At 32.9% G+C, this 27,687-nt stretch overlaps 1 protein-coding gene across 7 annotated transcripts in view; it reads right to left on the bottom strand.

Annotated features, from left to right (window-relative positions):
• OTOGL (otogelin like) overlaps positions 1-27,687 on the bottom strand; it is a 128,327-nt gene that overhangs the window by 96,790 nt on the left and 3,850 nt on the right. For 5 of the 7 annotated variants that reach the window (XM_025041046.1, XM_025041048.1, XM_025041047.1 and 2 more), the window contains exons 1-12: positions 23,109-23,186; positions 22,601-22,755; positions 17,849-17,970; positions 14,539-14,744; positions 9,662-9,789; positions 9,194-9,300; positions 4,712-4,818; positions 4,393-4,518; positions 3,052-3,160; positions 1,950-1,996; positions 1,343-1,488; positions 106-229 (exon numbers count right to left, since the gene is read on the bottom strand). In XM_025041046.1, the coding sequence (XP_024896814.1) occupies positions 106-229; positions 1,343-1,488; positions 1,950-1,996; positions 3,052-3,160; positions 4,393-4,518; positions 4,712-4,818; positions 9,194-9,300; positions 9,662-9,789; positions 14,539-14,744; positions 17,849-17,970; positions 22,601-22,755; positions 23,109-23,142 (1,411 nt within the window). In that variant the 5' untranslated portion in view covers positions 23,143-23,186. Of the gene's footprint in view, positions 1-105; positions 230-1,342; positions 1,489-1,949; positions 1,997-3,051; positions 3,161-4,392; positions 4,519-4,711; positions 4,819-9,193; positions 9,301-9,661; positions 9,790-11,005; positions 11,071-14,538; positions 14,745-17,848; positions 17,971-22,600; positions 22,756-23,108; positions 23,187-24,290; positions 24,390-26,246; positions 26,314-27,687 lie in introns of those variants that run through there. The other 2 variants (XM_025041052.1, XM_025041051.1) reach the window with 2 other exon arrangements.

The following is a 27,687-nucleotide window of genomic DNA, read 5'->3' as shown; positions in this document are numbered from 1 at the left end:
CAAATGTTAGGAGAGTTGGCCAATGGGAGAAGACTCCATTTAGGTTGTTTTGTTGCTTCTCTTCTTTTAATGTAAAAAAAGTACACCATTAGCAGTGCTTCTTACCATTCAGATTGAAGCCTTGGTTAGGACTGGTAAGGATTTGTCCTCCCCTACTAAGGGTCACTTGTTTGTTAAAATCATCCTCCAGGATTAGAGTTATAGACTGAAGGCAGACCAAGCCAAGATTCTGCATAAAAATCAAATCACCAATTAAAGGAAGGAGACTGATAAGGAGACATAGAAAGAGGAAGGGACAATGGAAGAGAAAAACAGGAGGTGAGGGAGCAAAAGGAGAAAAGAAAGGAAAAAGAGAGTACACATAGATAAGAATTTCTGGTATAGAGAAGGCTTGAGTATAAATAATATTATAAAGTAATTACTGCATAACCTATCTTATGTAGCCCCATTACTAATAAAACATATCTTTATATAGTACATTAAATATACTGTATACATATATATTTTTTACACAGAACATTAAGCAAAAATGTTTTCAATAAAGTACCAATAATTATGTTTTTCATAGAACAAGTTAAAGTACCTCTCTAAATTCATTTAAGTAGGATATTAGACATTTAAAAAATCAATAAAGAAAAGAACAAAAAAATTAGAATTCTATATAAAAAGCTTATTCAGACTCTGACATATTGCAAAGGAAAAAAAAAACAAAACTGGAAAAAAGCTAATAAAGTAATTCAGAATTTTTGTTGGAAAGAACCATTTCATATTGGAATAAACCATAAAATTAAAGATTTCTGCAAAATTTTGACTATGATTTAGAGAGACGAAAGATCTGAATGTCTTTATTTACAAATTATTGGTATGTTTATTTGAAAAAATATCTAAAATATTTAAGTATACTAAAAATTTATCATATCTATTTTGAACAATATTAAACATGTTTAATCCTGTGAAGAATCATCTCTTTAAAATTGTGGTTTTTGAAGTAACCAAAAACTTAGGTCCATTGTGTAATTACACATGAAATGTTCAAAAACTATACATATGAATAGCATTTTTAAGAAAGAAAATGCACTTATGCGTATAGTATTTAATCTAAGACATATTCGTTCTCATATTTTAACATCTCTGAAATCGGGATGTATCATATAATCGGTAGTATAACAGATCATCAACATTTTTTCTCTTTCATAGTATATAGGGCAATGATGCATCTAACATCATTGATGTCTTATTTTTGAAGAAAATAACTACCCATTGGTGCTACAATTCTGAATCTAGACAAAGTTTGAGTCAAAAAACAATTAACATTTTTCTAGTAATTTTGAGATAGTCTTACCTGCTCACAGTGAGCTTTCTGTAAAGTAATTGTGAATTTATCTTTTCCCGTTCCTTTCACAAGGATGTATTGGCACATTCCAATAAAAGAATAATGTCGACCATCAAAAGTTGTAAAATGAGAATCACCCACAACAGAGCATTGAACTACAAAAACAAAAACAAACAAACAAACAAACAAAAAGGATGAAAGGAGAGAGAGAGCAAGAAGAAAAAGAAAGAGGAAGAAATTATTTATCCTTAGAAGCAGGAGGTCAACTTAGGGGAAATAATCATGCAGCAAAAAAGAACAGCTAAAATGTTTAAAATGTATTAGTTTGGCAAACTTACTAAATCACGTTATTCAATTTGATTTGAAGTTTACTAAATGATAGCTCTTCCAAATATGTTTTAGCTTCCATAATATTTTTACTATTTTAATATATTTTTACCAAGTTTGCCTCAACATTATCATTTATTCAAATTTTCCATTTATCATCTGAATATCTGGATTTATAGATCATTACATCTTATTGTGTATGAGATGACCTCATAAAAATTATTGCTATTTTCTTCCTCAATTAAAAAAAATTGGATACATTTTCTTTAAAAATATTTTAAACGATTACCTGGACAGTCATGCTCAGTGCAGTTCCAAACTCCACCAACACATACACTAAATAAAATGATAAAAATATTAATCTACTGGTATAGAGAAATTGCATTGTTTGCATCAATGTATTGATTAATGTATTAAAACATATCATGTTTATAGGCTCAGAATAATCTTATTTGAATGAAACACATTTCTGCACAAGTTCAATTAACTGATAAATTTGAACTGGCCTGAATTATTTATTGTTTGTCATACTTAAAAATCATCGAAGATGATACAAAGGGAGTACCAAGAAGAGAACTTTTGGGTTTTTTTCCTTTTCTCATTGCTTAAACTAAAAAAGTCAAACACAAAAAGTATTTACCTATATCATCAGAGAAATATATATGAAGAAAAATATTTTAAAAATTAACTCATGTACTTACAAATTAAGAAAATTGATTTTGAGGATCTTCAGATATTAAAGAGAGAAAAAAATGTCACCTATTGTAAGATAAATTCTGCCTCTACTATCAAAAAGATATGAATTTTGGAGAACAGAAGCAGTCTCTGAAAGGCAGAAACTCAAATCAGAATCTAAGAATAGGATTAGTTATCCAATTGCATTTCCATTAAATGAACTGACAACCAAAGGGGAAAGAGCCTGATGACATTTAGATCTCCGTTTCTTTTTATGACTGCCCTGGAGGGATTAACGCTCACCTACGCTAGTTAGCTAATTTAATACAAAATCCTTAATGTCTTAGTTCATGGCCAAAAATTGACAATATAGGGAGTCATTTTTTAAAGTACTCAAAAAGAATGGTCAGGAGCACCATCAAGTTCTAAGGATAAAAATAAGTGCAAATTAGTGATTACAAATAATAAAAAAATGCAACAGACTCTTCACATGGGTAAAGATTTCTCAGAATTATCAAGGGAAGTGAGAGGAATTACATCATAAAAGAAGGTGTAGATGCCCCTACCCCTGTACAGACTTTAAATAAACTACAAACTGTGTCTTGGAATTTTTGGAAAGAAAACAGTAATAAGTACATTCTCTTAAACATACATCATGGCAAAGTTATCAACTAGCCAGATAACCAGAAACAATTGGCTGTGCATTGTTCACATACCATTCAGTGCATTCCTGTTCAATTTTTGAACCAACTGAATAAGCTAATCCATGAAAACTACATGGGCAATTTTCCAAGGATATGCAAGTTCCGTTGTCCATTATGAGGCCTAGTTAAACAAAAATATACATGAAATTTCAAAAGAAATAATAAAGACTGTATTCTTTGAATATAGTAATTCGAGCAACCTTTATTGAACATTTGCTTACTCTATGTTATAAAATACAAATGTCTTTACTTTCAAGAGGTTACCAACATCTTGGTTCATTCTCAATTAGTAGCTACCTTATAAACGTCTATTTCAGTGGTTTTCAACTTTCTTATCCCATGACTTATCATCAAAAGCTCAAGATTCATCATACAGAATAAAAGCAACTAGACAGTATTTCCTTGCTTTTGAAGGAAAAAGGAAGGGAGAGAGGGAGAAAAGATATATTCTTCGCTTAATCTCTGTTCATCTCAAAATTAGAGATTTGCACAATCATCACACATATAACAAATAGCCAGGTGGTGCTACTCAAAGGGCAAGTACAGGGGAACTGTGTTTATTAATTCTCTCTAATGAATAAAGGTAGTCGAGCCAGAATATAAATCAACTGTTACTAAGCACACTATTTCATTCAGTTGAGTAAGACTTTCTAGATGAGGAGGCATTGATTTATATTCTGGTACAAATTCCTTATCGCATCATTGGCTGGTAACAAAGAGTTCAGGCCTGGCACTGGTCCAAAGATCATATTTTGAGTAACACTAATGGAACAATGGACTGACGTCAACATATCTGGTTCCAGGTACTCCTCACTCATATTAATTATATGACTATGGTAAAATCACATTAACATCTCTGGGATTCTATTTTTTTAATCTGTGAAAATAAAAAGGGTGTGAGCAAATCTTCAGTGTTCTTTAAAAGGTCTGTAGGTATAGGAATCATTCCTGTTTAGATCCCACCTGTGTCACTAGTATATTAGTTCTAATTTCAAATATTAAAACTACATCAGGACTAAAATCTTGTACTGCCAAGAATGAAGGCTTTTTTCCCCTTGAAATTGCTTTCAGAAATTATTAAATATTTTTAAATATTCAAGAGAACAAAAAATTTGCCATGGATAACTTCAAGACTCCAGATTCCAAATTTCCTGGGAAATTTACAAAGCAATAAACTTTTTTATTAAAGAAAAGCAGACTTTTCTCCTACTCACTTCAAGAACCAAATTCTGCAACAGTAGAAAATGACAATAGCCCTTAATGTGCTGGGAGAGACTGTTGCAACATGATTCTCAGATCACAGGATGCTAGTTTCCATGAGTGCAGATATTGTTTCCTTCATGAAACACTTACCATCTGGACAGTAACATCCATCAAGACAGTGGAGATTGCTCCCAAGACACTGTTTCTCAAATGTGCAGGTGGGTGGGCAACAGCTGATACAATCCCGATGGACGAAGCTATCATCACATTTATCAGCTGCAATGGGCAAACAAGGGAGCTGTAAGTCAACTTTATTCACCCCTCTTTCAAAAATAATTAGCATTTTGAAAAGTTTGCAAGTTTACCAATGTTATTGCAATATAACATAAGTACTAGCGGAAATTCTGAGTACTAAGATAATCCTAAAATTAACAAAAATGCACAAGGCATAGAAAATAAGAAAACATACTGCATGCTGGAAAATCATCTCTCCAGTCTTGAATAGGGTAGCCAGCATGGGAACAGGCTCTAGCGTACTCAGTAGCTGCTCGACAATAGGTATCATCATCATCAGTTCTAGAAAGTGAAAAGACAGAGCCAGAATCATGGCAGAAATGTTGACAGCATTCATGCCTTTGAGCTCCTAATCTCTAGAAAATGCTGAGGGTGTGGTGAATATTCCAATATTAACTGATGTCAGCATGTACATAATATAATGCATTACATGCAATAATGCAGAAAACAAATAAACATGAGATCCTGGCAAAAAGATGTAGATAAATTGTCTTCAATAATTTTGAAGTTTTTCAATAATTTGACTACTTTTCTTTTGATTCAAGGGCGTACATAAACTAAAAAAGATTTCTATTGTGATTATGACATTCTTTCTAGAAGCCTTGTATGTATTTTTTGGCTTCTACACAAACCATCCTAGATCTTTAAGAATTTAATAAAGCTTATTACAACAGATAAAATTCTATCCCAACAAAAGCACCAAATATGAAACTTATTTCAAAGACAACATGCTTTTGATAGTCTATGTGCTAGAATAAAACCTATACCAATAATCTACATACAGTACATTTGAAAGATTGAATAAACAGCATTTAAGATTTAAAAGATTTTTAATTCTTTCAAGTTTAAATTACTAAAGCTGGTTACTTTTATAATATTGCCAAGAGTAAATAATCTCTAATTATTTTCTTACAATCACTCTAGAAGCTCCCCCAAGCAAAGATAAGGGGTCGGCCAATTCCCAAAATAGATTAACGAGCTACCTATAAAATAAGCAGGATTTATAATAAGATAGTAGACTTGTTTTTCAATCCAACTCAAACTTAAAATTAAATAGTTAAATATCTTACAAGATAATGACCTTAAGAATGTTGTATTTTGTGAAACTTGGCATATTTAGTATCTCTATTGTAAAAGCCACCTGTCTCAAATTGTGCTTATCCTGTGCTACTGTAATTGGAGTCATGCAGCTTATCTAGCCCAATTAACTTAGCTTCAGGAGGAAAAAGGAACTGAGCATGTAAACTTCAGGAGCTCAGAAAATATTCTAAACCTTCAAACAAACAAACAAACAAAAAAATCTCTAAAAAACAGAATAGGCTAAAATTATTGTATTCCTAGAAAGATGTTAAGTTTACGATTTACCTTAAAATATGTGCATTTTCCTACAATTAATAGAGGCTTGACAGTTAACAAAGTGACTGAATATTGGTTTTCCAACCCAGTGTAACCATTATTAAAATAGCCACCATTTATTAATTGTCTGTCTTACTCTATGGCATCACATGAAACCTCACAACAACTGGGCAGGAAAGAAGTTATTATCCCAATTACTGAGGAAAAAATGAGTTTATTTTTCTATTTTGGATGTAAACTTATAAAGGAAAATGAGCATTAAGGAATAGCTGTTTTTAAAACAATTGATTTCAGTATGGCAAAACTAAAATTATTTCCTTGCCAGTAGGTTTATCATTCTTAGAAGCAGAAACAGGGCCTAAATTCAAGGATTGGTACTCTATCATCCTTTAAACTCTAACTCAGATGTCATCTCCTCTGGAGAGCCTTTAGAGGTACTCCCTGATAAAGTCAGTGGTTCTTTCCTCCACCTCCACAGCACTTTGTATTTAGAGCACATGTCATTCATTGTTGGAGACCTGTTTCTTCTCTGCCCCATTAGACTCTGAGTTCCTAGGACAAGGACCATGTCTAAATTGTTTCTGTCTTTCCAAGGTGTGGCACAATGCTTATCTCAGAGTAGATGCTCAGAAAATGTGTGTTGAATCAAATTCAACATACAATCATAATCCAAGTAGGATATTAACTTGATTTCAATAGATTCGTGCTATTCTCATGGCATAGGATCCTTGTAATGCAGTCCCTTAATATAAGAAATGAAGAATATTTCCTTATTTCCTTTAGGGAGAAAGGACATAGATAGTTCTAGTACTGGGTGATATACTAAGGGGAGTGCAATCTATCCTCTCCACCTCAAATATACCTCTTAAGACAGCAGTCCCCAACATTTTTGGCACCAGGAACCGGTGCTTCTATGAGAATCTAACACCTGATGATCTGGGGTGGAGTTGGGGCGGTGATGCTAGCACTGGGGAGTGGCTGCAAATATAGATGAAGCTTCGCTTGCTGGCCCATCACTCACCTCCTGCTGTGCCGCCGGTTCCTAACAGGCTTCGGACCCGTACTGGTCCTCAGCCCAGGGGTTGGGGACCCCTGTCTTAAGGTATCAGATGATTCCAACCAGTAAAAGATGTTTCTCTATTATGTTATTTTTATTTGCTCTGGAGCAATTAAGTTTTAAAATCCAAAGCCTAAAGATATCAACATCTCAAAAGACAAAAATGTTAATGTCTCAATGATAGAATTTCAGACAAAGTGAATGTAGCAGAAACTGTTGTTTTTGTTTTTGTTTTTGTTTTTGTTTTGTCCTAGTTCCCTTTCTTTTCAGTCTTAGAACCTCCAAGTTTTTGCTAGACCTATGGCTGCCCAGCTAAAACAACATTTCCCAGCAGTTCTTATATCGAGGTGTGGCCATGGTTCTGAGTTCTGGCCAAAGGGTTAAACGTTGAAGTGTGAGGAAGACTTCCAGGTCACGTCCTTAAAAAAAGCTGCTGGCCCTCTACTTCCATTCCTCCCTACCTAAGGACTAAAATATGGACATGGTAGTGATAAGCCAGTTTGGGCCATGAAATTGATAAATATCACTCTAGATCCTAGGAGATGACGTAGGAATAGCATCACTGAGTCACTGGAAAACTCAGAGTGGGCACATTACTCAGAGTAGGACCACTTAGCAGCTCGGACTTTATATAAGAGAAATATAAGCATTCAATTTAATTTAAGTCACTGCTAGTTTGGCAGTTGAAGCAGCCAAACAACATCCTAACATAAACAGAATAACTTTCCCGGATCTGCCAAATGATACTTCATCTCAGTCTGCTTGAGAAGTAGATGCTAGAGATAACAATAAAGGCAAGGTTAAAGACTGCTGGAGAATTGTCCAAGAAAGAGTCCCCATGGAATAAGAACAATTGTTAACTCCATATACATGGTTAAATAAGGATCATGGACTACCTACAAGGACCCTCAAAAGGAGTCTGAATGGAAGAACAGAGATATAACAATCTAGTGATTAAATAAAAAATAAAACCAAATAGGGAACAGAATATCGTAAAATATAAAGTTAGAACCCAATATTTTACGCAAAGAGGAAGCTCTTTCAAAGCTCCTGTGTTAGTTCATAAATGCCTAAAATTTAGAGACTATACATATAAATAAAGATATAACTGCATTCTAATAAAAATTTACACATATCCCAAATAAGTTTATTTAACATCTGGAAAATATCATTATACTTATTATTTTATAATACTCTTTATTTAATTAAAGCTGAGTAGTTATAAATAAGACAGTTTTATACTACCTTAACTTTCCCTCTTTGTTCTCATCTTTGATAAACTAAACCTCTTAACAAGCTATCCAAGATGCTATTTAAGTGGTTTTACTTAACCAAAAATTAGTCTGGTCTCTTACGACAATGTTTCCATGTATCATTTACCCTTCTTGGGATTCTTTAAAAAATGCAGATTTTAAAAATTTTTTTGAGATATTCTTGAAAATTCAAGATGGCTAATCACATCTGCTTGCTAAATTTTTGGGAAAAACAATAGAAAAATTTCACTTCAATAATGGGTAATTTATAATTAGTTCTATATTAACATGTTATGATGGGTCTCACTAAATTTGTTCCCTAGAAACCACTTAGTCTAGGTGATTTTAACCTGGGAGAGAATGCAAGAGTCTGTTGACCTAGAATGGAAAAATATTACATGTTTAATTTTACTAATCTCCAAATGAAATTTAGCATTTCCTTCAATTATACAGGTAGGTAACATGACAATGTTCTTAGCAGCATCTGTGACTTTGTCATCAATATATCTTACGTCTCATTTTTCCATGTTTTTGTTTCTCATTGTAATTATTGCAGATATCTCAAAATATTATTTATACTCATTGCTGTGTCAAACTACAGTAGCTATTAGACTTGAACTGCATATAACCAAGCACATGTATCAGAAATTTATTTCTTTAACTATATTGATAACTCTGTTTCAATAGTTTCCTTTGTAAATTTATGTCTTTTATTAGTACATTTCAAAACATTAATTTGAAAAAGACTCCCCAGGGGATTAATGGCATAAAAAATATTTAAGAATTGCTGTACTCTGTTTATGCTGTGTATATAAAACACTTAGAATGTACTTGCTATCCAGTAAGCTCTTAATAGCTGTTTGTATAAGTTTTGTTTTACATTCCCCATTACATTTTGTGACCTGCTGAGATGGCTAAGTTACAGAAGTAGTTTTTGCTCTTCTTTTTGGATAAAGAAAATTTTATTGCAAATACTAATCATTTCACTTACTTGCAAAGATCATTAACACAGCTGGCAATATATAAATATGGGTCAATATATTCATGGCAGCTCAAAAAAGGAAACTGCAACAGTATCTGACACTTGAAGAATATTGCCTGTGCAGAAAAAGATGGCAGTCACTAGGACATATTTAATGATATGCATGTACTCTCATTGTTTTCTACTGATCTCTTTGCAAGATTCTTCTTACCAGGAAAAAGAAGGTAATTTCTTCTCATAAATTTTAACCAACATTTTTGTAACTACATATTTTTGTAATAAGTACTGCTTTCATGAAACTTATTACATTTACTATTTCTGAAATAATCTTAAAGTTATTTCTGTTGCAGTTACATTTCTTAAACTTAATTGTGTTCAATTATGTAGAGTTTGAGTAAAAATGCTTAATGTTAAGTATGCAAGTATGGTATGTGTGTATTATATCCAACATGCCTAAATTTTTTATATCAAATTTACCTCAAATGCTGGCATTCCACTGGAGCATGGATTTGGAAAATCTGAGGGTGTGGGTACACATTTGTTGTCATCTGGAGTTTGCACCAACCAACTATTTGCAAACATAGCAATGTCTTCTGTATAGTCCTCTATTTCACACAAACACACACACAAAAATATGTGTAATACTTTCATTTTCCACAAACACAGTTTGTCAACATAAACTTATGCTCGAAAAGTTAAACTCAAAACTGTATAATTATCAGTGATATTAGACTGTAACAATACTTTAGCATAATAAAAATAAATTGAAAAAAGTGTAAGTACCAAATAAAAGTTAATATCATTGAAGAAAAAGAGTAAACTTCATTGAAGCAACATGGGGAAGGAAAAAAGTGAGTGGTAAAATTTGCATACCAGTAAAGCCTTAACTAGCATACAGTTTACTCTAAAGAGAGGGGAAAAAATGCATAAAACTAAAAATCTTAAGAAAAGTTTGGCGTGAAAATTTTCAGAAGGCCCTCCCATTATATTTGACATCATTCAGAGCCTTACTAAAATTGTTATTCCATTTCGGGGATCAATAATAAAAAAAAATACAATTGTTGAGCTCTTGTGGAGATTTTAGATAGTCACAAAAACAATAAGACTGAAAAAGACACCTGGAGAAGAGAAGACTAAGAAATGAATTCATTTCATCCAAATATGATAAAAAATATTTCTAAAAATGTTCAGAACAGGTTGTTAAGCGTCCTGCCACTATCCCAGCATTACTCAGAGGCAAGATTCAGGAGCTAATACATGTCAGCAACAAACGTGGACTCTGTCCCAAATCAAATTTAAATTGTCTCAGCACCTGGCCTGAGAACAACTTTCATAATTAATGAAAATTAATCTTCCCTCACATCTAGTCAAAGGCTGAATCTCAAATCTCAATGATTTGGCAGAACCGAACAAAATGACATCCCTAAGTCGCATCTAAGACAGTCTTCAGATTTGAGTTTAAGGTTCTCCACCACGTATATTTACATAGCCCCAGGTCTAACACTGATGATGAGCTACCGCTAGAATCAAAAATCTCAAGCCAAATGTTTGACAACTCTCTGTCAACAACATCTTCAAGATAGGAAGATAATGTTCGTGTGCTACTACTAATCATTGGAAGATGTGGGAGTTCATCTATTAGAACATTTTGTTCTCTTAATGTAAAACCCCAAACTGTACTTTGGCCTTAAAGACTCTTTTTGATCTGGCACTTGCACTCTCCTGACTAGAAACCTCTCCCATCCACCTAACACCACCCCTGCCCTTCCTATATCTTCTACTCCTATTCTTGCTCAACCAACTCCTGTCATACTGGCTTACATTGTTCTTCACTCAGCCTCATTCCCACCTTGCTCTTGATCCTCCTCCTTCAAAATCACTCTTCCCTCCAATCTTCTCTCTACTCTCTCTTATTTCATTTAAGCATCTATTTAATATGACCTCCTCAAAGAGGCTTTCTCTGTCACATGATTTAGACCACAAACAGCTACTGTTCTATCACTCTTAATCTTATTTCACCATTTTGCATGGCTGCTACTGCTCAAAAACAACTATATTTTAATTCTTTTTATTTATTTATTTTGTCTTTCACTACAATACCCACTACAGAAAGGAAGGGAGTTTGTATAAGCTGTCCATTTGCTGTATCCCTAGTTTAGTATCTGGTAAATAGTAAGTGCTCAAAATACATTTGCTAAATAAGTAAATGAATCAATAAAAGGGAGTTTGCAATATTTATTACATAGATTATTGAATCCTAGAGCTTTCAAATTTGTCTAGCCCATTTCATTATCTCTGTTACTGTTGGAAATGTTACACATTGCACTAAATATGGGCCTAATATACTTATTTTAAAAAGGAAAAACTGATATTCTATTAAAGAAAATTTATCATCACGTTTTATTTAAAAATCATCAATTTTTTAAAGTTTGCAGAAACAAAAATATTTCCTAAAGGCCTACTTATTTTAATATTTATGCACAAATTTTAATGCTACTAAACAACCTGGGCAATCCCTTAGAGTTCACTTTATATCCAGCTTTTCAACCACATATTTAGTTACTTTTACTACATTGCATTAATAAAAGAGTCACAAAAGTTGGTTATTATGAGACTTTAATCCAAATCAATTGGTGGTCTAAGAGCCTGCAAAACTAAAATTAAAATGTTTTAGATAAAATACAAATAGTGTAGTTTATTGTCCATATTGAGACATTTCTAAGAATGAAAGTGAATCACTATTAATTATTATGATGGTTTCTATGAGTAAGCCAAGGTTCTTATACTGATATATAGCTAGCTATAGACATAAATTATGGAACTAGAATTTCAACTAAAGAGCCAATTAAAATCTTTCGATATCCACAGAAATTCTGAAAAGCCTCATTTCTTTGTGAAGTCATTCCTGAAGAATGAGTAGGAATGCAGAGAGAAATGCAATTTTAATCACTGTCAAGAAATTATGCATTCAATGGCATTCAATTAAACTACCTCACTGCTTCTAAAGATTTATCTAATCAGCAAAGTGCAGGCTGAGTTTCAAGAAAATACTAGGCATCTTAAAGCTAAAGATAATATAGCTCATCTGTATACATTTTCTTGTATTATTATAATATGAGAGAAAATCAGAGGGCAGGTTCTTGTCACATGCCTATAAATTATTATAAATTAGTTTTTATTACTCTGCTTTACACTGTGCACCAAATAAAATTGTGAAAAAGCTGAAATTTCTCTTTAGACTCCTTCCACATACTTTTCAGGGTCTTTCTTGCCTTTTGCCAGTTCAGCCATATTCAGTCCGTTTACCTCCTGCTAGTCTTCTCCCACTTATCATCTGCTGACACCCTTTGCATGCTGCCTCAGTTATTTCGCTGTGAGCAACCATTTTATGTTCCAAGTTATCAAAGTCTTTCTGACTGTTAATTCAAATCCTAATCTGAGTCTCTGTGCCTCTAAAAGAAACAGATGCTATTTTCTATCCTGACCTCCATACCATGTTCCCCAGATGTCCCAGGAGAACTGCCCATAGCAGTCTTTTCTAACTTTAACACTGAGAACTGAATTATTATTTTTTTCATGAAGCTTTGATATAGAAGCAATAATAATAATAATAATAATAATAATAATTACTATCTGATTGATTCTGCCTGAGTCAAAAACCCTACTTCTAAATTTGTGAGCCCTCTCATTCTAAATACCTAATTGGAGGCAAAACGCCATTTCATGATGATCTCAATATTGTACTTTTGTATTGTGCTCACAGACATTTGAATATTATCTCTTACATGTTCTCATTTGATCCTCATAGGCTGGAAGTTCTCAGGGTCATTATTATCTCCACTTTACATATGAGGAAATTGACTCTTTGGAGCCCTGCTCTTTAGCCACCAGTGGTCTCCTCCTGATGAGGCATCGTCCATCTTGGATTAAATGTTTGCATTTTAACAAGGGCCTCTTAAACCAAACATTTTCATTTCAGCTTCATTATAGTTTTATTGAAACCAACTGGGGATGATTATGTTAGCTAAAATGTATTGAGCATTAATTATGTGCCAGGCACTGTACTGTGTTTTATATGGATTATCTCATTTAATCTTTGCAACTCTACAAAGTATATACTATGATTATATCATTAAACTTAGGAAGTTTAATAAGTGGCAAAGCAGAATTTGAATCCCAGAGTATGACTCCGGAACCCACACTCTAAATAGAATTTTCACTGTGCCTTAAAACACAACATATGGTGAATTCTTCTCTATTAATTTTATAATATAAAAAGGTATTATATAGCACTTTACAGATTAAAAGTCAATTTCTCACACATTTACTTAAGCATAGGTTTGGGAGCCACTCAGATTTGTAATCTAACCCTGACGGCAGCATTTACAAGCTGTGTTATATTGGCCATGTTAACTTGTCATAAAATTAAGAAAATACTACCCACTGTCAGATTGTTGTATGAGTTGGGAATAATATAGTTATATGCTCATATTAACTATTTCAAATAATATCGAGTTATGTTCTTATTATTGCTGATAACTCTTAAAGGTCAGAATTATTATATTCCTATTTTTCAGCTGAAGAAACTGAGCATCAGAGAGATTAAATGAGTTGCCTCAAATCACAGAGCTTATAAGAGTTGGAACAAGATTTTAAAAACATATCTACTGGTACTAAGAACAGGATTCTTTTTTATTGCACCTCTCTATGTGGACTTAAATCATGATTATGTCCTGTGACTCTCTTATTCTGTTGCCAATACACACTAGTACCCATTTTGAAACAGAACACATTTTTAATAGTTGACTGAAATTAGTTTCATGACTTTGAATAGGTGAATGATGATAGGTACATTATTATACGTAATAAAAGTTAAATTATTATTTAACTTTTATAATAATGTGCACATTTCATCATCTTTACAAAATTATTCTTTGGCAGTCATTTAATTTATTTCTATCAAGACTGGATGAAAAATATCTTTTGTCCAAAACTGGACAATTTTGACCCAAATGAGTTTGAATTACTAAAATATAAGCCCCGAGGAGGGAAGAGTCTTTGTTTTGTATCCCAAGCTCCTACAACAGTGCCTAACACAAAGTAAATGCTCAATTAATATTTGTTACATATGTACATCCTATATCTTAATTTAGCAAATGTAAACTAGCTCATGGTTTTCAAGAATGACAAAAAAATATTTCCTAATAAGCTTCACTTAAGATCACTTAAAGAAGCAAGTGATAACTACCAATTTTACCCAACCTAAGATGAGTTATACCCTTTGAATACTTGGATTTTTTTGGTGAAGGAAAAAGACCTCAGAAGTACCCATGCATTTCTTCCACTCCCCTTACCTTGTTGAATGATGAAATCATCAGATTGAATGCCATTGTAGTTTCCACATAGGCCACAAGATTTCCCTTTATGCTCCTCAGATATTTTGAGGTAAATTCCAGATACTCCATCCCAAGCCAGTGAAAAACCAAAGGCTGTTTTCACCAGAATGTAGTCAGCTAGTTTTTCAATAGAAACTTGTCCAATTGTCTGAGGCAATGTTAAACTTGAAAAATAAGACAAAGGCAATCAAAGAACTTTGATAAAGGATCAATTACAGATGATTTATTTATTTCTTGAATAAGTGATCAATTAAATAAAAAATAATTTTTATTCAAAATTATTGAATAAACTATGCAATTAGATTTCCCAAGCAACTATTCTATAGGAAATCTCAATATTTTTTGAAAAATACAATATTGAAATAAAAGAACAACAAAAATTATATCTGCTCCTCCACATTGATTTAGATTTCATATTTATAATTGAATGATTCAACCAACCAAAAACACACTTCTATAAATATCAGTGATTTTTATAATCTGGAAAATAACCTTGTCTATTTTGAATAATCAGAGCTCAAATGTATTTATTTTTATCTAAAGAATTCAAGATATCTAAAAATGCTCAAAATTGTGAGGTATAAACAATGGTCAAAATGTGTAAACACAATGATAAACTCTGATTTTGTTCAATTTTTATTTTAAACTTGGCTGCAAAGAAATAGGAGCTTCTATCCCCCAAATGTCACCTTCGTATAAGTCATTATTTTCCAAAAGAAAAATGGCAAAGCATGATTAACTATAATTTACATTTTTAATGCTACAAAGTACATAATTAGGAAAATGGAATACTTTGTCCTAACGTATTGCATAGGGGTTATATTCATAATTTTTAAGTTGGATATATGTGGTCTATTTAAACAAGGTCACATTGAATATTTAAATTCCTAATCCAATGTCTAGTCTTTTCATTTTTCATAAGAGTGTGCACATACAAAAGAAGTGGAAGATGTATAAAAACTAAAGAAAAATAAACAATTGGACATTTTCGAAGCACAGTAATTTGCCTAGAATATTTTTGAAAGAACACTGTTCTTCCATTTGCAAATATTACAGAAAAGAGCAAGTACTAACAATTAAAGAAATGGAAGGAAAAAAATCATCTTTATTAAGATAGCCATGCTAACTAAAAATTATAAACCATAATGTGAGTGAGGCTGGAGGTTAATAGGAATATTCACTTACTTCAAATTAGTTCCTTTCTGGGAAAAGCATGGCTACATAGCACAAAAACTATAAAACTAAACATATTCATTAACAAAAGGATATTCCCTAAAGATACAATTCACAATAGGTGTAATCATTTGTTCAAAGATGTTTTCAGATGATTTTTTAAAGAAAATTTGTTATAAGAATGAGAAAACAACCAAAAATTTACACTGGAGAATACGTAAGACTCTAGCTAACTGCTGCCATAATCTATTATTATCAAAAATTATAAACATGATGAATTCGTAGTAAATTCATAGTGAAAGTCAGTATAAATAATATTCTTTAAGTTTCCAAGTTTATAAAAACTATACATGAGAAAGTGAATCATGTTCTATAAAAATATTTCATAGCAATAGGATGTTAATTGTATGGAGGTATAGTTGTTTTGTTGTGGGTATTTTTTGGTTTGGTCATTTGTCATTAGATCTCTTTTACAGCAAATTGATTAGATAAACTGTTTTTGAAAATAAAAGGAATATTACTCTGATTATTCCGATGTGTATAACAAAAAAGGGATGCTAGCTGAGATAAAGGATAACAGTAAAAATTAGATAATCTCCCATAAATCTAAGAAAAACTCCATGCAACCTAGGCAAGAAATATTAACAATGAAAAATAAAGTGAAAGCACAGATTAATGCTAAAATTATTCACAGATTCATATGTACCAAAACCCTTCATTTCACAGGTGAGAGAACAGAAGTCCAGAGCTCACACATTTGATTTTATTTTGGCAAACGTTTCTCTAGCACCTGCTATGAGTTGGGCCCTAGGCCAGGTACAGCATTAGTATAAGCAATTTAACTGAATAATAAGAAAACCATCTATTTTCTATCATGTGACAACTCTAAGTTAAAATTTAAATATTATATCTTTGATTTAACAAAGGGTTAGTGTTCTTGAAATTCTACTTCAATGGCATTTCTGTTTCATAAAACGATAATTTTTAAAGTATCCATTGTGTTACCCAAAATCCCATATAAGGAATCCTAAACTATTATTTAAATTTAGTGCCAAGAAATACATATGTAATGCATTATCTTCTCATTCAAATGGCTAAACTTTCTTTTATAGGAAAATGAGAAGTACAGAACCCAGGGGATAAAGAAAATAAATCCTAGAGAGACAGAGGGTCTACTCTGGGTTGCCTGACTATGGTCAATGTTTCATCCAAAGCCCATTCTTCTATCACTTGCTGCCTCTTAAGAAATCTAAACTGAGGGGGTTCGGGGGGAAGCACTAAAGTTGGTAGGGCCATCGCACTGGAAAGAATCCCCATGGTTCTAACACTTCCTAGTGAATCCTGAATGATGAATAGAATTGTTCCATCCTGCAATTTACTTTTTCTGGCATAACTCAGCCAAGAAATATTTAAGGCTGAGTATCTCTATAATTATTTAGATTGGAAGGCAGATTATTCCACAGTATTCCCAGTTTAAAATGTATGAAACCTTCCACCAAATAAATAAATATCCCCTTTCGCAAAACTCTGAGATCCTATTCTTCGCAGACAGGAAACCGGAAGTGGCCTCCTCTCTGATCTATTCAAGAAGACTTGTTACGTATTGGCTCTGAATCTTTTTCAGAACACTAATCTCAAGTGACACCCAAACTTCATTCATACGAATTTGAAAAAGACTTGCAGAGGTTTAGTTTTAAGTTTCTACTTAAACAAAAACAAAAACAAAAAAAAAAAAAGGAAAAAAAAGATATAAGAAAGAGGGCAAGAAAAAAAGATATAGGAAAGAGGGCAAAAAATAAACTTTGACGGTATTTCCTAAACTTCTCTTAGAAAAAGATATGAAATCTTTTCTCCACCTATGTAAACATATTTGTATCCTACATAAGCATTAGGAAGGTTAAACTGGTTAGATTCCTGGCCACCTAGGTGGTCTTGAAACCTACTGAAGTTTTAATATCTGTATGATAGAACTTTAAGTTTATTGTTGAAAAGAAATCCTCTCTTCCTACTCTCCACAATTCTTTTCCAGTTGAGATGTTTGGAAAGGCTATTAATTTATGATGTTATTTTCATTATATTATTTATCATATCTTACCTGATTCCATCCTTTTTTATTTTGTGCCCATAAATTTGAATTTCTTCTTGGTCAGAAAAGAACAAGCTGATTGACCGATAACAATAATACACTGAACCAAGGCACTTAGGGCTATTATGAACCTTAAAGGGAGAAAACAAAAGAAATGATAGGAACAAACAAATATATATTATATACATTATATATATATATTATATATATATTTGAGTTACTGAAATTATACTGTATGTCCACAATTCTGTAGTATCATTTGTCTTATGGCAGTTTACAAAATTATAACTACATTTAGGATTTTCAAGAGAAAAGAAACATTCATCTCAAAAACTGGACAACAGAATTAACTTCATAATACAAATTAATTCAACATTTTAAAACATGATCTATATTGGAAAAAATTAGTTCTGACAGGAAGACTATAGAGCACCACAAAGAAACACATTATAATGTTCATGCTCATGTTTTTTTGACCTGTTAGAGAGTCATAAAATAGAGTTTCAAATAGAGCTCTACATAAAGTGATATGTAACGGTTGCAACAGTGACTAGTGACTATAACCTAATAAGATAAAATTACCCAGACACTTTAGGGAAGAAAGATTATTTCTCAAAAATTTGATGGGAAAACTAGTTTACTAGTAAAAAGAAAAAAGAAAGCAAAGAAGACGAGGAGGAAAAGAAGAAAAAAGGAGAATAATACCCCATTCCAAAATTAATTTCAGAAGGTCCAAAAAGTAAAGCATAATGATGAAACTATAAAATAACAGAAAGAAAATATAAATAACTATATATGGAAAAGAAGTTTCTAAGCACCAAAGCGATAAGAAAAATCACCAATGATAAGATAGAGCTTTAATATTATAAGAATATAATATATATATTAATTTAATGAATAATTGGCAACTTTTATTGATTCTTTTTTCCCTACCAGGCACTATTTTAGACTCTAGGGATGCAGCGGTCAACAAAACAAACAAAAATGCCTGCCCCCGTGGAACTTATAAAACAGTTAATAAAAAATATAACTAAATATAACTAAAATATATGCTATGCTAGATGACATGAGGAGAAACATTAAGCAGACAAAGGGGATCAAGAGTGTGTCAAGGATTGGAGGGCAATTTTAGATTGAACGGTTAATGAAAGCCTCACTGATAGGAAGAAATTCTAGTAAAGATGAAGGCAGTATTAAGAGCAAACCATATGGATAATTAGAAGACCATTGTAGGTAAAGGGAATAACAAGTCCAAAAACTTGAAGGAGGAGTATGTGTAAAATGTTGGCAGTATCAAGGAATCCAGGCATCTGACCTCAGGCAGGATACTGGAGAATTTTTTTTTTTTTTTTTTTGAGAACAACATGGGAAAAAGAAATACAAATACTCATGTCTGGGGCTTATCTAATGAAACCAGATGCTCCCTGCTCAATCTCCCACCAGGTAAGCAAGCCCCTATCCATATATTCAGAGGTTCTAATCAGCTTTTAAAGCTTAATTCTCAAATGTGAATAAACATTCATTTGATAAAAGCTTGCAGCAAGAAAGACAGATAAATTTTAAAAAGAAATATCAAAGGAATCAAAAATAATTCTGAAAAATAAACTTCCATAAATCCATAATAATGTAGATTAATATTATTAATATTAATAATATCTTTAGAGAGAAAAGTGAATATATGCCACTCAGGAAGCAAAAAGAAAATTCTGTTAAAAATGAAGTTCAAAGAATAAAAAATAAACTGGATATTGACTATATCCTAAGAGAAACATATAACTGAAATATGACGGTTGGGAAATACATATCTAAAAGTTGGAAATAAATTTCCCAAAATGTAAACCAAAAAAACAAAAGGATCAAAAATAGTGAGAAAATTAAAGAATCGATCTCAGTTCAGGCTCTCCAATAGCCAAATAACAGAATTTCTGAAAGAGGATGAGAGAAAATTTTGAAAGAGAAGAGGAAAAAAATACAATTCCAAAACTAATTAAAAATTAGAATGGATTGAATTTCAAAATTCTGAAAGTAATTTCCAAATTATAATCAAGGTTCCAAAATCTTCACTTTCAAGCACACTTTCCAGGGAAGTATCTTTTCTCTCCAGAAAGCAACTTGAAAATGTAGCCAATTAAAACAAATGAGTAAACAAAAAAGAGGATATGGGTCTCTGCTTAATCATCACTACAAATAAGCACTGTTCACATGTTCAGAGCATCCATTAAGATTTCGAGAGACTCTCTCTCAAGTATGAACAAAGTTCAGGGATCACTAGGCATTTCACGAGATCCAAGAAACAGGGAAACCAGTACAAGAGACAGAAGGACGAAATCCTCCAGGAGAATGGTGAAGAGAAATCTCAAGTGCTAGGTGTGTGCAGTAAGCTCAAAAGCAGCCAGTCTCAGTTGGAGCAGAGAACAAAGAACAGGAATGGACATCTCATGGGGGAAAGAGAAACTGAGGGACTGCCTAAAGTATCTGACCATACTGAGAAGAGTTTCACAGAGAGAGTTTAGAGGGGAAAAAATTAGTGATGACAGTATAGAAAATGCAGCAAAGAGATAAAATGTACAAAGAAAAGAGATAAAATCATAATAAACCTATTGGGCTTAGCTCTAAACTATACTTATATGAATATTATTCATATAGGTATAATATGTAAATGACAACAAATGTAAAAACCACATATTATTTAACCAAAATAGTGTTAAAAATCTATTAGGAAGAGGGAAGGAAAGTGTATGTGTGTGTTAGGGCAGGAAGGGTGACGTAACAGAGATGATTCTTCCTTTTTCATAGTAGGAGGTGAACAAATAAGGCCTAACTTTTAAAAATAAAGAAAAAATAGCATATTTAGACAGGTAAAATAAAAGTCAGGAGAAACAGCTAAAAGAGTTGAAGTAATTGCCTTTGAGGAGACACACTTCTGCTGGGGGTGGGGAGTGAAGGAAGGCAGGCACTATTTTTTTGTTTTATTTCTTATTCCTTGATAAAATTTTTTCAACTATGTACATATATTGTTTTAATAAAAATAAAATCAAATTTAAAGAAAAAAGAATCAGAAGTATTAAAATATATGCATAAAGATATTTATCAACACATATTTAAAATACTGAAAATATTTTTTAAACCTAAATTTCTAAAATGGGACATAAATAATTTGAGTATTTCGTAAGTTGGGACAAGATTTGTCTACCTTATAAAGTTTGTTTGTGTTTGTCAAGGATATTTTACATGGAAGAAAGTTGTTGATGTAATATTAGGTGAAAACATAGAATAGAAAATTATATATATTTTTCAATAATTTCAATATTATAAATGGGTATAAAATAATTTCAATATTATAAATGGGTATAAAATCCAGAAGAAAAAGTGTAGAAGGAACTACACGAAACCATTAGCAATGGTAACTCTTGACTGATAATTCTAGTATTATTTTTTAGACTTCTCTAAATGTTTCACATTTTCTACAAATGAAGTGAACTACTTCTATAATCAGGGAAAAGATAATATTTAAAATAAAAGGATTTATTGATTTGAAAGCAAATTCCACCAACTAAAACAGAGCCAAGTAGAAACAATATCTATTAACTCTGGAAGCATAGTTCAGCATTGTGTGTTATTATCAAAAGATAGATTATCTAGCTGACACCTTAGTCATCAAAAGGATGAGACACTGGACAAGAATAATTCAGTGAGGGAATGAGAAGGTGTTTCAGTGATAAACCCAGCAAGACAGTGAATGAGTAAATAACAGTCGGGGGCTGAGAACAGGAGCCCTGTAAGTATTGAAGGTGCATTTCACTAACTCCTGTCTAAAGAGACCTTTAATTTCTTTATCTTTCTGTCCCATAAGTTAACTTTCAATAGACCTCATTTTCTTTCTGGGTCATAAGGATTTGTGGTTCTTGAAAAGCTCAAGTCCTGCTTTTTATATTTGCCTCACCTAGGAGAGGAAAAAAAATTTAGGCAATTCCAATGTAAGTTGAAAGGAAAAAGAAAACAGAGATTCAAACAAATGATAGCTATGGAGAGTTTTGCATTTGAACAGGACAGTATACCAGTTTCCTAGGTGTGCTTTAAGATATCTGGAAATCCAGAGGAGGATAGTGGGCAGGGAAGGAGGGCCCTGACTTCCTTACTTTAGCAAGAGCCACTCTGCAGCTTACTTTTTGAGATGTCTCCTAAGAACACATTTGAAGCAAGAATTCTGAAAGTAAGAACAAACTCTGAGGTCAGTCATATTGTGTGAATCCATCTATCCTCTTGCCTGTGCTTACATAATTCATACACTCCATTTCATAAATGCATTCCCGGGTTCATACTGAAGGGTGCTCTTTTAAAAATTTATCCAGGTGGCATCACACTGAAAGTGCCAAGAAGGAACTATATATGAGTAATGTAGTGTGTGCCTGGACCCACTCCTTCTTCAAAATGATCAAATAAAACCTGAAGAACAGGGATATGAACTGGAGTTGATATTATGATATCCATGATATGGACATTTCTACATTGCCAGTATATCTCTCCTACATGGATTCAAACCCTCCTTCTCCCAGCCCTAAATCATCTTGATAGAACTATTCTCAATACAGTTGCAAAGTTTATCCATTCCATTAAGACCAACCCCTCTCTTTCTCCAGTCAGAGCCCTAAGTATTCATGATATGATTATTACATAATATCCATCATTTTTTTAGTACTTTAGAAATACAGACATCACCAAAAATAAAATTTAAGTTAATTATACCCTAAGACCACTTACCCATACAGTGTACCGAGGCTCCAAATTACCACAGTCCTTTGCAAAAATGTAAGAACAGTTTCCTGGGAAGTAATAGTAGATGCCATCAAAAGTTTCAAAGTGGTACTGTCCCCAGGTTTTGCAAATCCCATCTCTGCCATTGCCCATATTTGGCACTGAAAAGAAATAGGATAATACTTAATAGAATTAAATAAATTACACCTGTTTCTGACAAGGTTCAGTCATGGTAGTTGTTTCTATTTCACTAAAATAGGTATTTTCTTCTTTGGTCATCAATATCATAGGAAGAAATAACAAACATAAAATTACTGGTTGCTCTCAAAACTATAAACTCCCCTGAAGAAAAACATGGTCTCTAAGTTGTTTTGAAGAAAGAGTTTATGTTAGAAAATTCTGTAATTTTTGCTTCCAAAGGAAGATTCTGAAAGAAAGGAAGAGTAGGGAGGATAATACAGTAAATAAAGGTGACAGCAATAAAGCAATATAATCTCAGAAAAGAAAACGTCACCACTGAGCATCCTAAAAATTAGCTTAGGCAGCATGAGAGTGTTCCAGACTCTGTCATTCTTTCAACAATATCTTAATAGAATCCAGAGAGAAAAATAACCACTGACAGAGAAAATCATGTTTATATGTCTGGAGATTGGAAGCATTAGTCATCCAAAGTATTCTGGAATTTAAGACCTCATACTGGCCAAATTTTAGGCAATGTTTGTCTTAAATCATACAACTTCATCTCCTATTGTCTTCATGCCTACCTCCCTTCTCACCCTTGTGGATAGCTCTCTATTCTACTTTGATTTTCTAGACCTTTCCCTTCAGAATTATATGAACATCAGTGACATTTTTTGAGCATTCAATATGTGTAAAATATTCTAATACCTTCTATAGAGAGTATGAAGATAAAGCACAGTCGTTGTTTTCTTTTTATAATTTTTACCTAAATTTAGCCTTGGCCAATTGGGCCTTTTCAGGAAAAAGCATGGAGTGATTCACTAATCAGGCAGTCTTCTCTGCCTTATCTCTGTTGTGAATTTTCACAGAATCTAACACTTTCTTTACAATAAGTGTCATAAGTGTGATTAATGTGTATCTGCTGTGTGTTAGTCCTCTCCTCTAGACTGTAACTTCCAAGAGAATGGGAACATGTCTGTATTATTCACTGTAGCATCCCCAGTGCCTAGCCTGGGATTTAGTAGATGCTCAGTAAATACTCATACCACAAATGAATATCTATTGATCATTATTGATATAGGATCCTAACCTAGAATTGTGGATCAAAATATTTTTTAAGAACCCTCTGCTTTGAAGAGCTCTCAATATTATTTCTATTTTGTGTACAGAATATCCAATTAATTCAAAGTCAAAAAGAATGTGTGGCCCTGAATAGTAAATCTAATTTATCAAGCAAAAGAGAGAGAGATGAATGAGAACCTGGTTTTATTGGGTAGTTCCATCTAGAGTGGAAAAAATACCTGAGGAAATAGTAAAGATAAGTAAGAAGGGAAAGTGGGCATATCTATTTTCTTTTACATTGTTTCTAAATTACTAAGAATGAATTGTGAGCCCTTGAGTTAATATACAATATGATTGTTCCAACTCCCAATGGATGAACACTAAGACAGCAAATTATGCTTTAATGTTTTCTTTGACATCTTGTAATTCTCTCATAAGTATCCCTGAAACTTACCAATCTGGCACCTTGTCCCAAGCGCCTGAAATATCTGACAGTCACATATACCAGTCTTAGAACAGAAAGCTCCGTTAAGGCATTCATGAGGACAAGAACCTGAGGGGCAAAAAAATGTTATCTCCTGGAGTGCATCAGTTTTTATAAACATAATATGTCAAGATTTAGCTTGGACTGTTACCATTGTTAATTCAAACAGAACCTTGGGCCTCTTGCCTTGATGAGCTAAAGAATTAAGTACGTCGAGTCTTTATCTAGTTCATTTCATTATGTGGGCTGTGAAACAAGCAAGACAGACTTTCACATCAAACTACTCTGAGAGCAAAGGTTAGCCTCCTCCAAGCAATTGAAAGGTCAAGTTCCCATGTAAGGAATCCTTGTCCCAGATGATGAGAACCAGAAATACACCAGAGCTGCAAATGATTCCGTTGATGGAGTTTGGCACTGGAGTTTGGCACTGGCTGCACGTCCGATGGGCTCCTTCTTCGGGAGCAAGTGCTGTATTAAAGGGTAGTGTCCATTATTAGCTCGAGGCATCAGGCAAAATATAAAACTCAAAAGGAAATTCCCATTTTTTAAGAGAATGATTTAATATTTCATTTGAAGTTTGTATATTAATCCTCAGGCTCAGTTATCAATTTTTTCTGACCCATACTTAATTCCAATGTAGCAGAAGCCGGAATCACTGCTGGCTGTCACCAAAAATATTCTTTCTTTCATAGAAGGAAAAAATCCCAAAGGGTTATGTTGAAAAGAGGAAGCAATAAACTATGAGCTCCTGAGTGAGTTTTAAAAATGCAAAGGAATCATAGTGAAAATTTTTTCTCTAATAAGAAGCGGACAAGAGGCAACTGACAAAACTGAAGCGAGAAGGATTTAAGTAACACATCGAGAGGACTAGAGGATATCTTTGAGACACTGTAAAGTATTACTAAAGATTGGACCTGTCTAGAATATGTTACGGTCATGAGGGCACTTATCTAACTGCAGTAATTTAACCATGGTTGTGCCAAAGGCAAGAATTAGGAAACTCTATTATCCTTCTAACTTAAGATCAATTGATCTAAAATTTGTCATTACATTTAAAAATGGACAATTCTCTAAGTAATATATCTTAACTGAAGAAAAATGAGCTGTTTCAACATTCATTATAAATATGGGGGGGGGGTGTTTTTCATAAGCTTAAATGCAGTTTTTCTTTCCTAAAAGAAAAACTATCTTTAAATTTTATCATATAACAATCTTGCATTTTTCCAATATGTGTCTAAATATTTAGCTAAACAAATGTATGTCCTTAAAAAGTTTATTTATAGCCTTTTTTATTCTTTTGAAAACATATATCAAGCCAAAAATAGAAATCCTTGTTATTTTAAATTCAATGAAAAACACAAATTGAATTGTGAGCCCTTGAGTTAATATACAATATGATTGTTCCAACTCCCAATGGATGAACACTAAGACAGCAAATTATGCTTTAATGTTTTCTTTGGCATCTTGTAATTCTCTCATAAGTATCCCTGAAACTTATCAATCTGGCACCTTGTCCTAGATTGGTAACTATCATCAGCATTCTGCTTAATGGAAATGGAAAATTGGTAAACAAAAACAGGATGTGAGAGCAAAACCCCACAGTGCCAAACTCCATCAATGGAATTATCTGCAGCTTGTATATTTCAAGGAGCAAGGAGCAAGTAATTGCTTTAGAAAATAAGTTTCTGATATCCAGTGATACCTCTTTTGGTCATGTAGTTATCAGTTTTCTCTAAGTTTTTAATCCTCTTATTTTCAAAAATAATTCAAATTTCTATACAAAGTGAACCTAAATGATTTCTGTTATTACCACCCTGGCTCATTTTCCTTCATGTATTATATGGAAGTAATGAAGAATTGATTTGATATATCCCCCAGAGGATTCTTTTGAGAAAGCAAATACAAAAACATAGATGTAGCACTGACCTTTTATTTTGCTCTCACCCCAATTAATAGCTTCATGGAAGAAATATCTTGGAGAAGTTGCTTCAGACTTTGAAAGAAAGAAATAAGAATTCAGGAGAATTAGATTATTTAATTCAAGTCAAGCAGGCAAATTAGAAAATCCGGAAAATAGCTACAAATATAGAAATTATTATAAGGTACTGACTTTCTATTTTCTTAGGTTATTGAGGCAAACTCAGTGAGGCCATATTATTTCCAAGTTCATAGTTTCCTGCTTTCATTCCTCCCAGGTTTTACCCTTCTCTCTTCAAACTAACTCAGATTCACAAGAGTCTGTGACCTTGATTCCCCCAAGACAGCAAATTTTATTCTCTCTTCAGCCATATTATTTCCAACTGCCAAAATCTAACACAACCACCAACATTACTGACACCAAAATCTTCTTACTTTGGCTCCAAGGACTCATCTTTGATGCTCACTACAAGTATACAGTAACTTCAACAATGCTCATACAGGTTTATAACCTTGAACAAATTATATAACCTGCTCAGCCTCAGTTTTCCAATCTATGAAATAGAATAACAGTAACTGCTTCACAGAATTGTGAGGATTAAGTTAGATGAAATAAGTAAAGCAGCAAGAATAGTGCCAGGCACACAATAACAGGGGTTATAAAATGTTACATATTTTTGTTATTTGGCAAATTTACTGAACGACATTAGACTAAGGCAAGAGTATACAACTTGTCTTTTGCTCCATATTCTCTCACTACCTAGCATCGCTCAGTATGACTGCCTAGAACGCCAGTCTCCTGGTTATCACAGCATCCTAATGACCTCAGACAGCACTCTATGCCTCATATTACAACATTTCACCAATGCTAAGACATGATGCATAATTCTTAATTTTTTTTTTACAGTTCTGAACTCAGAATGGCATCTTACACTTGAAATGGGGAACACTTTTATTTTTTACATCTTATAAATAATGGCAAAAATTAATTGTGTCTTAGATTCAATAAACGTGTTATACAGAAATGACTTCTTTACAGGCCTACCTCACTAGACATTGAATTTCTACATGATAAACACTGCTATTTATATCTATGTCTCTAGCGTAATCCTTTGTGTGTCAGCAACAAATACCAACTTGACTGAAAATAGAATGGTATGATCTCATTCTGTTTAGAACCATGACTGTATACATGCTGTTGACGCCTCTCAGACCACCTCCAACTTCACCTGCATCTGGGTTTCTGTGCACATTGAAACCCTCCAACTTCAAACACTGGCTTCTTTCTATCTCTGCCTGAGGATAGAATCCAAGCAGGACAGACCATAGAAAGTGCCTTCCAGAGGATTTAAGGCCACCCTTAACCAAACAGAGAGAGAAGTTGGTGGATGAGTAACCCAGCTTCCCCCATCCCTTGGAGAAACAACTCTACAATACATTCTACATAGCT

This window comes from Pteropus alecto, unplaced genomic scaffold (assembly GCF_000325575.1).
Source record: "Pteropus alecto unplaced genomic scaffold, ASM32557v1 scaffold76, whole genome shotgun sequence".
Lineage (NCBI taxonomy): Eukaryota > Metazoa > Chordata > Mammalia > Chiroptera > Pteropodidae > Pteropus > Pteropus alecto.
Note: the sequence above shows the minus strand (reverse complement) of the source record. Positions and strands in the feature narration are given on the sequence as shown.